Consider the following 18,286-nt stretch of genomic DNA (forward strand, 5'->3'; position numbering starts at 1 on the left):
ATTCTTTAGAAGCTCTTTGAGGAAAATCTCTTTGAAAAAAGAAAAATCTTTATGGAAATTCCAAAATTCGACTCTCATTGCGGGATACATTAATGGAAAATAGAGAAAATTCCCTCTGTGTGCATCTCTTTGTGGGACATCCGCACCCTGTCCATTGTGGCGAAAGTGAAAATAAGAGGAAGAAGAAGAAAAATAATGGCGAAGTGAATCAAAGTGTTTGAGGAGAAAGATAAAATAAATTGGTGAGAAGAAAATTTGCGTGCACTAAATGGAAAAATGGATTCGCAGAGTAGTCAGTCGAGTAGTAAGTCATCTGCGCAGCCCATTGATAGATTCAAATTGCTCTACATGAATGTGAACGAGGACGAAACCCCGCTGCCAAGAAGCTGGAGCAGCCAAGACAAATGCAATACGATTGGATTGACCCAAAATAATTTACGTGTTCACTACAAAGGTGATTGAAAAATGCATGCTAAAACCATCCCAGACGCCTCCCAGATACTTTTCCACACTCCCTGACCACCCAGCATGTCCAGACATTCACCCACAAGATCGATTTTTCGCCAGCCTTTGTGTCGTTCTGCAGCCATGAAACGCAAAGAGTTTTTTCTCTTCCTCCCCCCTTTGTGTGTGTTTGTGTGACAAAGCGAATTTTCTCACTGACGAGAAATTTTAGTGCGTAAATAGAAAGATCCATCAGCTGATTTTCAACCATTTCCTGTCATTGCCGTCACCCAAGAGCCAAGATGTTCAAAACACCACCCCTCCCACACCTCCCGGATGGGGCCCCCCATACAATGCACCTGTCCTCATATTTGCTGCTGCAACTGCTGTCGTCCTCGCTACCTTCAAAGTGTCTGTCTCTCTTTTTGTGGAGCACGTCAGCTGAATGACGTCCCGGGGGCACAACACAACGACCCCCCCTCTCCCCACCCCACAGCCCCCCTGGGATGGGTGGAAAATTTGTGGGCCTCTCTCTTTTTTTTTTTCATTCACGTTTTATTTATTTGAAGAAGGCCAGAGTGCAAATTCACATTTGACTCCCTCCCCTTCCACCCCCATCAGCCATCCATCCTGTTTATTGATTTTCAATGCTCCCCAAAGGACTCAAAAAGGGGTTTTCCTCCTCGCAAATTTTCCCATATGTCGTGCAAAAATTTTTCACGACCTCTTCACGGGAATTTCCGACATGAAAATTGTACGAAGAGAAAAAAAAATTCCACTGCAAATGACCCCGATAGTGGAAATTTGTGTACCTCCTCATTAGTTTATCAATGTCTCCCAACAAAAGTTTCCTCCTCATTATCTCCTTGAATGGTGATAATAATATTATAATAAAATATTCTTATTTATCACTTTCCATCCACAAGTTTCTTATCAAAAAAATTTGTTTTGGGATTAACCAGAAGGAGGATTAACAAAGCTTAAAATGCAGTCAGGAAGTCATTTTGTTTGTATTGAATTTCATAATTTTGTCTCCGCGTCTGTGGCACATTCAAGTGTTAATTTTGTGGAGAAAAGAAAAGATTTATTAATTTTAAAATGAGATTTAGCAGGAATAATAATTAAAAGATTTATTAAAGATTTTGTTGCGTCTTTATTGTTATAAGTTTTTTGTTTATCTACCTGAAGTTTTATCCAGATTATCGTAAAGAATAATATGTATTTAGGTAGGGTAAACTTGGGTTACCTGGGTTAATTGACCTATTAAAAATAAAGATTTTCTTTATAAATTGCTTTTAAATGAAAAATTGTTTGAAAAACCTTTAAAAATTATTTGTAAAATAAATCTCTGGGCTGATACTGTGTTTGAATTTACATTGCACTGAAGCTCTACCCCTTAAAGGAGGTGTAGCCAATTAAAACACTTTGCCTGAATTTATCAGCCAATCACAGCTCCTCTTTAATACTGATTCTTCTTGTTGATTTATCTTTCATAGAGAAAGAATAATATTATTTTCAGTGCAGTTAATTAAAAATCTTTGTTTTTACAAATAGTTTTTTTAAACAAATATTTGTAAATTATTTTCTTATTTTAAAGCAATTTTTCTTTTACAGAAAATTAGGTCTTTTAATGAAAATGTTCAATTTTGGTCAGAAAACAATTCATTTTGGTCATACATTCCAATTTCGTCTTATTTTTGTAATAATTCTTTCAAGACTAATATTTAAAAAAAGTTTGTTTTCATACATTTTTAATTGCTTTTTATTTCAAAATCTTTTTGTTGATTAACCCTTTGGGAACTTCTGGATACCTTAGACTTAGGCTGCCAATTAAAACACAGCCCGAATTTATGAGTCAATCACAGCTCTTTAATACAAATTTTTCTTCTTTTTTTTTAATTCATCTTTTATTTTATTTTATGATTTATCTGAGGATGCAATTAGAATTTATGGGCTTTACGAAATGAAGAAGAATTATTAGATTAACGTTTTATCTAAATGCATGACAATGATTGAATAAAATTTAATTTAAATTATTTTTAATCTTTGTGTTTTCAATTCATTTTTACAGTAAATTAGGTCTTTTAGTCAGGAAAACGTTTCAGTTTTGTTAATTCTCCAAATTCATTTAATTTTTGTTAATATTCTTAAAAAAATCTCAAGAGAAAGGATGTCATGCACAATACAAGGGCGAAGTACCTAATTGAAGGAAACGCAGAAAACAATTTTAACCCACCCAGTCTTGTAGGGAATCAAAAAAGGATAACGAATCGCCAAAAATATTCACCTTTTTCCACTGGGGTCACAGAGAAAAAAGACAATAAAGTTTTGTAAAAATTCAAAAAAATTAGCCGCCATTCGCCATTTTGTTTATTTCAATGCATGAAGCATATGTTTCAATGCTTCGTCAATATGAGCTTGTCGATGACAGTTTGACATTTCATTTATTTTTTTTTTGAGAGAAAATAAAAAAATTGCGTATTTTTTAGTTTAATTATCGTAGTAAATGTGTTTTACGTGTTGTTCAAGAGTGATTTTTATATCTGAATACCTGAAGGATGAATTCCCTCACAGCTTGTGACCGTCTGAGCGAGCACATCATTGGTCGTGGAAAAGGTATTGGGAAAGGTGGTGCCAAGATACATCGAAAGGTTTTGCGTGACATCATCCAGGGAATCACAAAACCAGCAATCCATCGTCTTGTCCGTCGTGGTGGTGTGAAACGCAAAGGATTCCAGCGCAGAGGATCTCTCAATTCGTGAAAAAGTCATCTTCAAGACGATCCACGACCATTGTTTTTTGGATTGCTTTGTTTTGTAATGAGAGATGTGCTCGCTGAGACGGTCACAAACTGTGCGGGAATTAATCCTTCAGGTATTCAGACATAAAAATCACTTTCGAACAACACGTAAAACACATTTACCACGATAATTAAACTAAAAAATACGCAATTTTTTTTATTTTCTCCCAAAAAAAAAATGAAATGTCAAACTGTCATCGACAAGCTCATGACGAAGCATTGAAACATATGATTCATGCATTGAAATGAACAAAATGGCGAATGGCGGCTAATTTTTTTGAATTTTTACAAAACTTTATTGCCTTTTTTCGTTGTGACCCCAGTGGAAAATGGTGAATATTTTTGGCGATTCTTTATCCTTTTTTGATTCCCTACAAGACTGGGTGGGTTAAAATTGTTTTCTGCGTTTCCTTCAATTAGGTACTTCGCCCTTGTATTGTGCATGACATCCTTTAATAAAAAAAATTTCTAAATCTTTATTCACTTATTATTTCAAAATCTCTCTTGGTTAACCTCTTAGGGACTTTTACACACCTTAATGGGTCCAATAGACTGTTCTTCCAATTAAAATCCAATAAGAAAACAACTCCTAGAATTTGTTGTTGCTCAGCGTGTTAACTCGTTATAGTTCTAGTAATTTTTTTATAGGATTAAAACGTCTACTGGTCCCCAAAGGGTTAACCCTGAATTACTAAAAAAAAATTTCAGCACAGAAAATAACGTTAAAATAAAATTTAAAAAATAACAATATTTCCTGAAAATTAAGTTTTTCCGCAAAATATATATTTTTTTATTAGTTGGTATTTACGATTAATATCGCGAAATTCTCACTTATAGCTCTTTAATTAGGCTTACGCACATGAAATTCGCAATAAACTTACGCACTAACGTGTTATTTATTGCTATTTTATGCGCGCAGGTAAATAGAGCTTCAGAATTATAATAAATTGTTATTTTCTTTATTAACCTTTGGAATGCGGAGGCCTTGGTAGTTACGTAGAATGCGAAGGTGGGGTCGTTGAACGACCCCAAAAAGAAGGCCAATTTTCTCCCAAACTATACAACCTGGAGTTGTCGGGTTAGTGCCTATAGATTCCTTATATAGTCCTCTTGCACCCTGCACCACAAATTCGCCGCCCTAAAATACTTAGAAGGAGATATTAGGGAAAAACATTTTTCAATCATTTTTCACAATTTCTTTTTGAGAAATTTGCCAAGAAACTGCAATTTTTTTTTCACTCTTCCCCACATTCCCCTAACTTCCCGCAAAGTGATAAATGGCAATATTTCTCGAATATTCTTTATTGTTTTGCATATTTACATGCTTCTAATTATGTTTTATGTTGTTTATGCTCTAAAAAATTTTCCGCAGCATGACCGTTACACCAATTTTTGAATTCCCTTCTTCTACATTTTCCTTAATAACTTTTCTTGTGGTGGTCGGATTGAGCTGAAATTTTTACACAACCTCCTCAGATAACCAAAGAACTTATTTCCAAAAGATGTGAATGGTATCTTATATATTTATGGAGATATAACACGAAATATAGCGCTGGGGTCGTTCAACGACCCCGCTCCGCATTCCAAGGGTTAAAAAAATATATATAAAATAAATTATAGAAAGTTTCTATTATTGATGCTCATTATTGCAAATTCTTTCCTAAATTAATAATTATTTAAATTACTTTCTAATTTTGAAATATTTAGGGGAGTGTTTGCAAAGGTTTTTTTTTGCATTTAAATGTTTCTTGGAAAATGTATAGTTTTCTGGAGAAGGAGGGTCTTTAGGTCTTCTCAGAAGACTCAGGGGAATTCCTCAAAAAATCCTTAAAATTCTCAGAAGGAAGGAAAAAGAATGAAGAAATGGAGGCATGAGGAAGTGTTGCAATGTTATTCATCAATCTCATAAGCACGTCTCAATTGGATGGTCTTCGTCTCGTGCGAATGTTTTGAGATTTTTATGCTGTGTTGTGATATTTTGGCTGTTTGGTAACCTTCATTGGTAGCTCATAGGCCAAAAAATCTTCGTGTGTCCTTCCTCCGCAACAAAAATTCCATGCTTGGGGTTTTCTGCTTGGTTTCATTTCAATTTCTTCAATTCAACAAATCTCTTTGTTCCTTCGCACATAGAGAGATGTTCTGGTGAATTTCCACCGATTCATGCCTCTGGGAAAATTGCACATTGAAATTTTCTTCGTGGCAATGGCTTAAATTGCTTCCATGTGGTAGAATTTTCATTGAAAACTTCTTTTTTTATTCTGTATTTTGGATGGGAATGAGTGGGATTTTTTGTTGTTTGTTTCTTCAAATCTAATTCAAGTTTACTCCTCAAATGGCGGAGGCGACAAAGAGTTGTGCTTCAACACACGTTTTTTTTTGGGTGGATGTGTGATGAAGAAATCGATCTTGTGGCGTCAATGAGTCTTTAAATTTATTAAATTTTCAACTCATTTCTGAACACTTCTGCGAGAGATCCCAATGTAGACTTTTTGTGTGTTGTTAAAACTCCACCAGAGAGAGAGAGATGATTGAGATGGGAACGTTGACCAAAGTCATCAAAGTTCATTCATCAGAGAGTAATTATAATGCTATATACGCGATGTTTTGTGTGTTTGTGTCTCCTCGTCAATAACAAAAAATTAGTGAAAAAAAAGAAGAAGTTGAAGAAAAAATCCCACAGCCGAAAATTTAGACATAATTTAAAAGAATTTGCAGAATGTTTTGCAGAAAATAATTCTCCTTACACATAATCAGTGGGGGGATTATGTTTTAACGTCTCTCAATCTCCAGGAGATTAATTTAATCTCAAAAATGGCAATTGGATGTGGCCGAATCATTCGAAATGTTTACAAATACTCGCCCCATTCTCAAAATAGATTCCCCACATCGCATCTAAAAATTAAATGCCCAGCAAAAAGGCATTTTCAAGCAGTTTCTCTTTACTTTTTTCATATTACTATTCTCAACTCAAGAACTGCAGGCAATGAAAATACTTTTCTGGAGTGATAAAAATACAATATCATTCCTCGCAACATCATCAAATGGCGAGCTGTCTCGTGTCGTGTCTGTGCTATGGGTGGAATTTAAAGTTTATACTAATACTTTTAATTGATTTGCACTCGTGCTTTTTTGCTAATCATGAGGAAGTCACAATGTGAGACGCAATTCAACATGCAAATTTACCTTCAAAGCAAATTATCTATTTCTCTTATCGATTTTTCTTTTAAGGACTCATTAAGTCTTATCATGATTTTTTGATCTATTTGGGGTTATTGGGAAAGATTTCTTTCTTACATTTCAATAAACTTCAAATGACCGGAATTTTTGCAATTTCCCAAGGAGATCGGTGTTAAATAGACACACGACAATTTTGGAAAGTTACCTGAATGTCAGGTATCTCCGGTAGATAGAAAAAAGGTGGGGTAACTACCTTTTAAGCCCTTCATTATATAAATTACTGAGTAAAAAAAAAATTAATGGTAAATCAATAAAAAGTGTAGAAGGTTTGTATTAAGTATTGGATTATCCCATAATTATCAGGATTAATTTTCAGATAAGTTTAAATTTCTTTTTCTTAAAGATCTCAATTTAGAATAATATTTTATCAGCTAAAAATTCAAACTTGACGCATGAAATATAAATAAATAAGAAGAAGAAGTGATGTGTCAAAGAGCCTGTGTTTGATTGGTTAATGAAATCGGACAATGCGTTCTCATTGGCTATCGGTACTTGACTTGACAGGGTGGAGCTTCTAAGCAAAGTTAATTTGAACAGAATATAAAAAAAAATCATTGCTCGAAGGATAAATCCTTCCGATTGCATCAGCCAAGGAACGGTAGGTCAACCCACATGCATCCTTTGAATTTTAGGGCCAAAACTTTCGACGCTCCCGTGCGTCTTCCTCAATTTATTTTTATTAATATCAGACGCAATCGGAAGGATTTATCCTATACCAACAAAAATATCAAATTCCGTCAGACTTCACTAGAGCGTCTAGAAGTAACGTAAATCGAAAATTATTAAAAAAGTAAAGACGTTGCAAGTAAACGACTTACCGATTAAGAAGAAACTTCTTATAATTTGAAAGCTTTCAACAAAGCCTAAATACTTTTTTTTTACATTTTAAGAAAATAATATTAAAATGTCTTCAAATAAGCAGAATTTAGCAGTTCAAGATCTTAAGTCATCTTAAAGAGCTTTAGACGTTATCTAAGGAAATTCTTTTCCTTGATTTTACAGTAAATTATTACCACAAAATTAAAAAAAAAATATTGTCTAGTCTATTAGGACTATAAAAATTTAGATAAGTACTTACAGTCATGGAATAAAAATATTAGGACCTTCTCGGCCAATTGAAGAACAGATTAGACTTATCTTTCTAAAACAATCAGATTATTTTTAAAACTGATTAAGGATTCTATCTTGACAACTAAATATTTGTCAAAATCAGTTAATTGATTTTATTAATAATTTCGGTAACATTAGATGGATAGAATGACCCACAAAATTCTTTTTCTTCTCAATTGGATTTTATTAAGTTACAATTCTCTATTTGCATTCATTAGATTTCTGAAACTACCAGATTTATCAAAATCGGTTAATTGGTTCGGTTTTGAGAGTCATTTTACGCAAACCTTTACAGAGAAGGGAAAAAGTTAATATCATATTCAATCTCTTGCCAAAACCGAAACGTTTATCCGATTTGGATAACTCTACCATCGAAGGAAAGAGGATAAAAGTAGCTTTCAAGGAAGATAGGTTTACTAAAATTGGATGAGAATTATTCCTTGGAAAAAGTACTAAAGATTCCGGAAGTTCCTTACAAGATTCTTGACAGGAACTAAAAAAAAACTTCTATTATTTTTTCCACGACTGTATTTAATTGAGAATCAAGAAAAGCATTTAAAAACAATATAAAATGCCCAAGGAACAAACATTAGGAAAAAAAAAACAAAACGGAAATGATCAAAATACTTTGCAAATTAAACGAGAATAGAGAACGCATTCGAAATTCGCTGAAGCTTCGTGTTTAGTTGAAAATGATCCGAAAGAGAATATCAACCTTAAACTAAATGACATGCTCAACTGACTTCAATTATTCTGAACAATCACATGAAAAGCGAGTTGGAAAAAAAATATTGTGCTTTAGAACACTTACAATCATGCGTGGGTGACTTTAGGCGTTTCGTGGTGAATAAAATGGGGAAGATTTAGGGCAAACGGTTCTCAATGCTCTGGCGTACTACAGCTGAAGGGCATTGAATGGTTCACCCTACATTTTTTTCTTCATCTTGCGGATGCTGTGGGTGAAATGGGGAGACAAAATAGAGAGAAAGATAGAGAAGAGAGGCAAAAAAATAAAATAAAATCTCGCGCAAAATTCACCTTTGTTGGGGAGATTGTGCTTCTTCGTAACAAAGTTAACTTGGCTGTGCGTTGTGAGTGTGTTTTGTATAGTAGTGGCTAAAGGCCAGTTGGGATATGAGATGAGAGACACACAGAGCAATGAGAGGAGAGATAAAGTATGGCACAAAAGAAAAAAAAAGAGTAAAAAAAATAAGCTCAAGATTCGCTCAAGTTCTATTAAATTGCTATCCATAGGAAAACACTGAGCATTGTAAGCAATGATAAATATGACAGTGAGAAAGAAGAGCACAACTCCACGGCTAAGCTGTGAGTGTTGTAATTTGTAGTTTTAGATCTCATGTTGATGCACTTCCAGCTGCTCGGGATCTTCTTTCACCGTTCCTCCATGGATGATTTTTGCAAATTTATTATATTTTGCTAAAGAGCTTTGTGATCTTCCTGTGAGGGATCGACGTGCAACGTTAAGAAAGATCCTCTAACAATCAATTCAATGACTTTTGTTGTTGTTGTTGTTCACGCCAAGACTATGATGGGAGAGTGAAACAAGTGAGAGAGAGACCCCAAGAGTGGGTCATGGTCAGAGGAATTTCTGCTTAGCTTGAGCTCTTTTTTTTTCGCTGCTGCTGCTACACTTCACTGTCATCTCTCTATTTTGGTCTAATTACTGATGAAATTGCATTTATTGTGACTTTTATGTTGTTTGTAGCTCTGGCAGTAGTTTGAATGTTTATGATTTTTCTTTTATTGTTAGCTGTGGTCAAGATTAAGAAGAAGCACAGTGTGTAATGTTTTTGAATATATTTTTATTTATCTCATTTATTATTTTCAAGAATTTCTATTTTCTTTTATTCTGTAAACTTTGGGTGGATTATTGAGAAGATGAGAAGATTTTCTTGAACAACTTTTGGTTTTGAAGGGGAGTCTTATTAGATTTCTTGCTGTTAGTGTGAAGATTGAGCTATTTGCTTTAGAAGACGAGATATTGAATCGTTATTTTTAAAATTAATTGTTTTTTAAATAGGATTTTTATTGAAAGTTTTAAATTAACACAGTTTCTTCTATAATATTTATTTATTGGAATTTATCAAAAAAATATTATTTATTTTTTAAATATTTTATTTCGATTTAAAAGTATTTTAAAGGGTTAACCCTTTCGCGTTCGCATGAAACATTGAAACATGCAATTATTTTATCGCGACGCGAAATTAATTCTGTAAATGCTCTCAAATGACATTTTGAAGTCAATTAGACCCAATGGACGCGATAGGGTTAAGGGATAAAATTGAAGAATAAAAATTGACTCAAAACACGTGAATTTGCAAAATACTTTAAGAATACTGAGAATATTCTCATACTTTGAATATTATTCGTATTATTTTCATTATTTGAAGAATATTCGTAATATTCTAAAAGGATTTTATTCGCTACAATATGAGTCATACTCCTGTTCGAGGAAAAAATCGAGACATGCGTAAAATCTTATAAAGAAAAAAAAGATTAGAAGTTGCCAAAAAAAACTTCTAAACAACTTGAATCCGCTAAGAAAATTCAGTAAAAATTTATCAAAAAATGTTAATAATGACGTCATTTTTATATTTTTTGGTCTTTTCAATGAACTCTTTGAAGCTTAAAAAATAAGATGGAAAAATTATCCACAAAACTTTAGAATGAATGTTTAATTTCTTGTGAGAAAAAAATAAAATAGTGACATCATTAATTATGTTTTTAAGCTAATTTTCACCATTTTTTTCCAACTGCTTCCAAGATAAATTGAAAGGTTTCAGGCATTTTTTTTTATTCTTTTGTTATTGTTTTAAAATATGAAATTTATCCTGATTATTTCTTTAAAGAATGTGTTCTGCCGTACAGAAATGAATAAAGTCCTTTCAATCTCTCATTTTCGTCTCTGCATACAAAATAAAATATTTCCTACAAATAAAAAAAAATTAATAAAATTCAAATAAGAAATCAACAGAAATCAGAAACAACAAAGATAAGAAAATAAAATTAAATAAATCATCACTAAATGCATCGAATAAAACATTTGAGTTGTGTGACCATTTTGATGAGAGAGGGTTAATGAACTTGAGTGGCTGAAGGGAGTGCAAAATAGAGAGACACAGACTCAAAAATATGTATTATGGATGCTCTTTGTGTGTGTGTTAAGAGATGGATGATTCCTCCTGTGAAATAATTCATTAATTTATTCCCCATCATGTCTTGTCCAAGAATTTGCCAAAACTTAAAAAGAAGTATTTTATTAAAATTTGTTGTTTTGACAGGAATTGGGAAGTCACACAATGATGCAGCTTCAGTGCGAACAGCCCATCCAATACCAGCCACATGTGGGCTGTACTACTTTGAAGTGAAAATAATATCAAAGGGACGCGATGGTTATATGGGGATTGGATTGACGGCGCAGAACTTCAAAATGAATCGACTTCCAGGTAAAAAAAAATATTTTTTATTTTTTTCAAGGGGTATTTATCTGAATGAAAATCTTCGGAATTTTTTTTATTAAAAATTTGGATGATTTTCAAAAATTCGTCAAGATTCGGATTTTTGTCAAGAAAATTCGGACTATTCGTCAAAATTCAGATGATTAGCTAAGATATGTCAATATTCAGATTATTCGGAAAATTCGTCAAGTTTCGGATGATTCGTTAAGTTATTTTCCAGGAAAATTCGTGAAGATTTGGATTATTTGTGAACATTCGGAGTATTAACTTGACAAGAATCAGATTATTCGATAAGATTCGGAGTATTCGTTAAGATTCGGATGATTAGCTAAGATATGTCAATATTCAGATTATTCGTCCATATTCAGATTATTTGTCGAGTTTCGGATAATTCGTTAAGTTATTTTCCAGGAAAATTCGTGAAGATTTGGATTATTTGTGAAAATTCGGAGTAAAAATTTGACAAGAATCAGATTATTCGATAAGATTCGGATTATTCGTTAAGATTCGGATCATTCGTTAAAATAATTGAAATATTCGATAGATCACACCCACATTCACCACATTCAAGGCAGAAATAATGCAAATTTATTGAGTCGTTAAAAAAATATAATTTTTAGACAAACATTTTGAATTTTCGAATATAAAAAAAGAAATATTTTCGTGAATTAAATTTGTGAGAGTATTTTATTTAATCTCAAAAAAAGGATGGGATAAGCAGTCGTACGGATATCATGGGGACGACGGTAATTCCTTTTCATCGTCTGGAGCTGGTAAGCCATATGGGCCAACATTCACGACGGGCGATATAATTGGTTGTGGGGTGAATTTGGTGGATAACACGTGCTTCTACACAAAGAATGGTCACCACCTTGGCATAGCATTCAGGGACCTGCCGGCAAAATTGTATCCCACTGTGGGCCTTCAGACACCCGGTGAGGTGGTTGATGCCAACTTTGGGCAGGAACCTTTTAAATTTGACATCGAAGATATGCACAAAGAGCTCAGAGCTGCCACAAAAGCTTCCATTTATTCGTTCCCATTGCCCGCGGATCAGGGTGATTGGACGACAATCCTGCACGAGTGAGTTTGATCCTCCTTTTTTTTTCTTCTGGGAAGTTTGAAGGGAGATTTCATTGAATTTTCTTTTCTTTTTTGTGTCTGTAGTATGGTGCAATCGTATCTCATTCACCATGGCTACAGCGCAACAGCAGAGGCATTCGCCAAAGCCACGGGACAATCCTGCAAAGAAGATATGCAATCTGTGAAAAATCGGCAGAGTTAGTTTTGAAATTAAAAGGATAATTCTGAGAGATTTTTTTTAAAACAATTTATTACTTTTTTCTTCCTCAGAAATCCTTAAGCTAATCATGTCGGGTCGGATGGGGAATGCAATTGAGCAGACAATGCGTTCATATCCGGGCCTGTTAGAGAGTAACCAAAATCTCATGTTTATGCTAAAGTGTCGGCAATTTATTGAGATGGTAAATGGATGTGATTTCGATGGTCCCTCCCTTGCGTCGTCCGCATCGGCGTCTTCGCGAACGAGCCCGGTGCAGACGTCGGTGATTCAGTCCACAAAGGCATACCAGAATGGGGCGACGGTGTCCGTGGGGGCGGCAACAGGTGCTACCCAGAGCAATGGGACCACCACCACAACAAATACACTGATATCCGAGGAAATTGCCACCGACAATCACGACGGGAAGACAAGCAGCGTAACAAGGTGAGTTGAAAAGAAATCTCTTTGTGTCCTTAAAACTAAACTAAATGCGATATCTTCCGGAACAGCAATAGTAGTTCAAATTACACTCCAAGTAACAACAATATGACTGATGCTCATCTCAATCACGTGGAGATAAACAACCAAATAAATTCACACACCTCCAGTGACTATTGCAATGATGTCGAAATGGAGAATGGCCATATTGCCAATGGTGAGGGAATAAAACCAAAAAGAAAAGAGAAGAAGAAACTCCTAAAATGCAGATTTATTAACAATTTTTTCCTCTTCTTTTTTTTTTGCTGCAGGTAATAGTTATAAAAATGGTACTTCAGACAATATAAACGACTCAATAGACGGCGATGAGAAAATGGGTAAGAATGAAAAAAGAATATATTGAAATTCATAGGGGAATGTGGACCAATTTGGACCTTAAAAGGCTCACGCAGAGTGAGAAAAATAATATAAAATAAAAAGCAATATTCTTAAAGGTTTCGTCTAATTGCGACTCAAAGAAAGACTACTTGAATCAACATTAGTTAAAAATTGAGTCAACATTAGGCAAAAACTGAGTCTGAATAAGGAGATTGAGTCGCAAATAGTCGTTTTTTGAGTCACAAAAAAGTAAATTTGCGTCAACATTAGTTTCATCCTCCATAACTTTTTGCATTTAAAGTTTTATCAGTTTCAAGTAATAACAGATTGAAAAAGGCCTTAAGAGGTCCGAATTGAGCCATGTTCCCCTAATTTTTATTGAGTTTTCATTTCAATTCAATCAAACTATTTGAGATTTTTCAATTAGAATTTCTCAACGAGACCTTTAAAGATTGATTGAGAGGAAAAAGTTTATTTTATTGCATGAAAAATTCTTTGAATATCATTCCGGGGCAGTACATGAAAATTTATGTGAGAAATTGCAATGGAAATTAATTTTTTTTCTCTTTAAATGATTTATGGGGAAAGGGCAAATAGTTTTGTGAAACATAAAACACATAAAATGTTGCCAAGGAGAAGGGGTAATTTCGCGCAAATTGATTAGCTTTTTTGATTTATTAATTTAAAGAAAACCATTAAAAGAATTTAAATCATTAAAGGATTTAAAGGACCCTTTGCGGTGGTTTTTCGAAGTTTAAATGTTCAGGACATTTATAGGGAGTATCGAAAGTTTTGAATTTTAGCTTAATTTGAATGAAATCAATCGATTTGTTTTAGAATTTTTGCTTTTTAACAATTTTTCTTTTCACTTGATCAAATTAAGCCTAGATTTGAGTTTTATAGAGGTCCTAATATCTAGGATTTTAGAATGCTAAAACCTAGAATTTTGCTTTGACATTTGAATTTTGTTTGACATTTCAAGAAAAAACTTGAAGTTAAAAGTCTCTTAATTTTTATCAGATAAATGAGTTCAAAACTGGAACTTTTTTTGACAAAAAATCTCAAGAATTTATACCAAAAATTAAAAAAATAAACCCCTAAAATTTCCATCAAAGATTGAACTTCAAGAACTTCTTATTTGCGTTTTTAAAATCAAACCTCTTCAAATGATTTAATTAACTTCACTCCCTTCTGTATTTGACTAATATAATTAAATTCTTGCCAAAATGAAACTTGTGCGGCAAGATGCAGAGAATAAATTGAATAAAATTGCACATAAATATTAAATCAGTTTTTGGGAGAATTTTGTGTGGGGAAACTTGTGCAATTTCTCTATAAAAGAACTCAATGAAATATTTATATTGAGAAGATTTCTATGTAAAATTGTAAATTTTACATTGAATTAGTTCATTGGAGTTGAGTTCATTGAGTTTGAAAAAAAGGAATGCTGAACGTTGGAATAGGGAGCATTGAACGTTCTAAAAGGGAACATAAAACGTTGAAAAATATACTCTAGAAAAGGAAATTTTTAACGTTTTTAAATGGAAAATTAAATGGTAGAAAAAAAAAGAAAATAGAACATCGAATATGATTAAAGGGATTGCAATGGAGAGAACTACTCTCAATGAAACCTCTTTCGCGTCCATACGCTGACTGAATCGTGAAACGTTTTATTATATCTATTTTAAATTATTTTTAATTATTTTTCAAAATTTATATAGAATATGCCAAAGAAGACTTTCTGAATGAGAAATGTCTTCTGAGTGCTTCAACTGAATGAATATGTGTTAAAAAATGCAGACTCGAAAGGATTAAATGTCATTCGTTAGAAAAGAAATGTCAAACTTTAAAAAAAATAAACAATAAAAATATGAGAATAAATTATAAGAAAACGTTATACGTTAAAAAGTAAACATCAGATGTTAGAAAAGAGAATATCGAACGTTAGAAAGAAAATACGTTGATCTTTAGATAAGGAAAAAAAGAAAAGATTGCAATGAAACCTCAAACGTTGAAAAATCATGATCAAACTTTAAAAATATTAACGTCAAACGATAGAAAATAATAATGCTCAAAAAGAAACGTTAAACATTTCAAAAGAAACATCAAACGTTAGAAGAAAGATATCAAAAATGATAGACAATAAACGTCAACAGTTTAAAGGGAAAACGTCAACTGTTAGAATTCCATAAATTCAGTAAAATAAAAGTTTAAGAAAGACTTAAGGATTTCCTAACTAAGAAATCATCCTTGCAGATGTTGATAGTGCCGTTAGCAATAAGTCGAGCAAATCTGGTGTCGAGAGGATGCTAGAATTCGGTCGGGAGTTGTCTCAAATGAGTCAGAGACTGGAGAAGGAGAATGGACCCAATGAGGATAATCGAAAAATGCTAGAGGTTTGTTTCTCTGCTGAATTATTTCTTTTTTTTTTAAATTTATTTTCTAAAAAATTTAAATTTTTGTGTATTTTAGGACGCATTTAGTTTACTGGCGTATTCGAATCCATGGTCGAGTCCGCTTGGGTGGCAATTGTGTCCGTCGCGACGAGAATCAGTCTGTGCCGCACTCAATTCTGCCATACTAGGTGAGTTTTTTTGTTTATTTATTTAGCTGATCAAACTGATCAATTAATTTTTTTTTGTCTTTTTAGAATCTATGAACTACCCGTGGAATTCACCTCTGGCCGTTTGCGTGGCACACGGGTATGAATTGCGGAATCTAATGGCAAAATCGGGTCTTGGGGCATGTGCGTTTGTCGACGATGTCATTAGCTATCACTGACCAACTCCAAAAAAAACGATCTCCGACATAATTTTTTCTATTTTTATGAACATCTAAGTTTCGATGCAGAAAAAAATCGGGAAGAATTACCACTCATTATAAAAAAAAAATATGTTAACTTGAGATCGAAGTGGGGAGAAAGGCTGGAGACACGATGAAGACACGAACGGATGAAAAAAAGGATAAAAGAAAAAAAACAAACACATAGAGAAACACAATTAATAAAAAAGAGATTCTATATAAATAACAGAAGAAAAAATAATCTATAAAATACAATATTTAAAAAAAAAAGAAAAGAAAAAACCCAACAAATGGATAAAATAGTGAATATCAATTTAAATTTTTATGTTCAGTGCGAATGATGTCCCAAATATTTCTTTACTCTTTTTTTTGGAGATTAAAATTCGGTTTAAAATTATTTGGTTTAAGATTTAAAAATGTTTTATATGAGTTTACTTTTTTTTTGGAATGATAAAATTTGCTGTAATTTTTAATGAGAAAAAATACATTTTGCGTTCTAAGCCCATTCTTTCTTTTTTTTTCACCTGAAAAGAAAACCCCCAAACTATCTTTTTTGTTGTTGTTTGAATTCTTCTTGGCAAAGTTGTGTGGTGCGGGGGAGGAAGGAAGAAAAAATCGTAGTGTAGGAATTAAGTAAAAAAAAGGGGTTTAAAAGAAATGTTGCGGAAATGTGTAGATTGTCGTAGTGAAAGTTCTTGCGCGATAATTAATTGAGATTTCAGTGGAAAAAAAATAAGAATATTAAATAGAAAAGTTTCCAATTTAAGGACAAAGCTTGTTCGCAATTTTTTCTCTTTGTGTTTAATGAAAAAAAAAATTATCGAAGATTAATAATGTAAAATAAAACTTCAATACTCTTTAAAAGAAAATGGTTTAAATGACTGAGGTAATCAGTTACAGTCTTTCATCATTTGAATTGGTTAAAAAGACTGAAAAACTTCAGTAAAATTGACAAAATAATTCAGTTATTAAATCAAATTAGCTCTGAACAGATGAAGGTGAATTTTGGTTGACGTCTTCGCGGGGAGCATTTTTTGACACTTGGGGGAAGATTTTTCCCGCCAACATAACCTCAAAACAATTTTTGTGCAAAAAAAAGTGAAAAATGTGGGAAAAATGCATTGCAGTGCCCCTGGGGGGCTTCCCTTATGCTCGTAATGGATTTTTCAGGCGCTTTGCACAATTTTTGATCTTTTTGGTGGAGAATTTTCTCCGAACACGAAATATGCCTCATTCAACTGAAGTTTCACTAGAGGTAAATTTTCCACTTGGACAAAAAAATACTCAAAAATAATTTTTTGTGCCAAAAAGTGAGAAATGAAGGATATAAAATGCAATGGAAAATCCCCAGGGGTTGCCCAATAATGTTTTATATTCAATTGAGTGAGGCAAATTATCGTCCGGAAAAAATCCTCCAACTAACATAACCTCAATTTAACATGCCATAAAAAATTCGGAATTATGCAAATTTTCGCCTGAAAAATGTTTTAAGAGCATAAGGGAAGCTCCCCGGGGGCACTGCAATGCATTTTTTGCCACACTTTTCACTTGTTTTTGCATAAAAAAAATTTCTTTGAGGTTATGTTGACGCAAAAAATCCTCCCCCAAGTGTCAAAAAAATGCTCCCTGCGAAGACGGCAACCTAAATTCACCTCCGTTTGTTCAGAGCCATTGTGTGAGTGCTGCTGAAATACTTTGGTCGTTTTGACCAATTCAAATAATGGAAGATCGTAACTGATTCCTTCAGTCATTTAAACCATTTTTTTCTAAAGAGTGAAATTGTATATACTTTTATTGATTTTTTTCTTGCAATATAAATTGAAAATTTTATCTGCTTTTGTATTTATTTATTCTCCCCACCCCCCTCCTTCAATTGGTGGGGGCGGAGTCTCTTCAGTTCCGTCTCAATTCTTTCAATAACTTTTTTTTGAAACTCTTTTCGGCTCTTACTAAATTATTTTCTTTTTTTTTTAATTAAAAAAAAAACTATCGTGGTATAAGAAAAACTCGAAGAATAAAATTGACAAAATTTACTAAAATTAGACGTTATTAAATAGTTTGTTTTATTAGCTACAACAAAAAAGAATTTTCTTCTGGAATAAAGCCTTGTAAAGAAAAAGAAAAAAAAAGTATATTTTACTGCCAGGAAGGTATCAAAACTTAAGAGAAAAAAAAACTTGCAAAGAATAGAAGGAGGAGGAAAACTATTTTAGCAGAAACTGGTTAAAGAGTTTGTAAAAATAAAGGAAATCCCACGACCACAGAGATAATTTCGCTTCCTAAAGTGTTGAGAAAACAAGAAATAAAATCAAGAGT

The 18,286-nt window shown here is 33.1% G+C and overlaps 3 protein-coding genes across 3 annotated transcripts in view; 2 read left to right on the forward strand and 1 right to left on the reverse strand.

The window, feature by feature from the left end:
- Positions 1 to 18,286, forward strand: part of LOC129787983 (protein Peter pan) — a 1,185,971-nt gene that overhangs the window by 407,302 nt on the left and 760,383 nt on the right. The window lies entirely within an intron of this gene.
- Positions 1 to 18,286, reverse strand: part of LOC129787980 (L-dopachrome tautomerase yellow-f2-like) — a 1,067,766-nt gene that overhangs the window by 407,302 nt on the left and 642,178 nt on the right. The gene's annotated exons all lie outside the window — the stretch shown is intronic.
- On the forward strand, positions 118 to 16,475 carry LOC129787961 (ran-binding protein 9). The gene is made up of 10 exons (XM_055823854.1): positions 118 to 454; positions 10,894 to 11,058; positions 11,778 to 12,153; positions 12,238 to 12,350; positions 12,424 to 12,796; positions 12,862 to 13,007; positions 13,102 to 13,167; positions 15,425 to 15,564; positions 15,641 to 15,752; positions 15,819 to 16,475. Exons 1-10 carry the CDS (start codon positions 277 to 279, stop codon positions 15,947 to 15,949), a joined length of 1,800 nt encoding a protein of 599 aa, XP_055679829.1. The 5' UTR covers positions 118 to 276; the 3' UTR covers positions 15,950 to 16,475.

The sequence above is a fragment of the Lutzomyia longipalpis genome, chromosome 1, assembly GCF_024334085.1.
Source record: "Lutzomyia longipalpis isolate SR_M1_2022 chromosome 1, ASM2433408v1".
In the NCBI taxonomy this organism is placed as follows: domain Eukaryota; kingdom Metazoa; phylum Arthropoda; class Insecta; order Diptera; family Psychodidae; genus Lutzomyia; species Lutzomyia longipalpis.

Bases quoted from the DNA above. Each gene is read 5' to 3' on its own strand.
- LOC129787961 (XM_055823854.1), top strand. From the start codon at position 277: ATGGATTCGCAGAGTAGTCAGTCGAGTAGTAAGTCATCTGCGCAGCCC. The intron at 12,351-12,423 runs GTTAGTTTTGAA...TTTCTTCCTCAG, and splicing joins ATCTGTGAAAAATCGGCAGA to AAATCCTTAAGCTAATCATG. The intron at 15,565-15,640 runs GTTTGTTTCTCT...TGTGTATTTTAG, and splicing joins ATAATCGAAAAATGCTAGAG to GACGCATTTAGTTTACTGGC.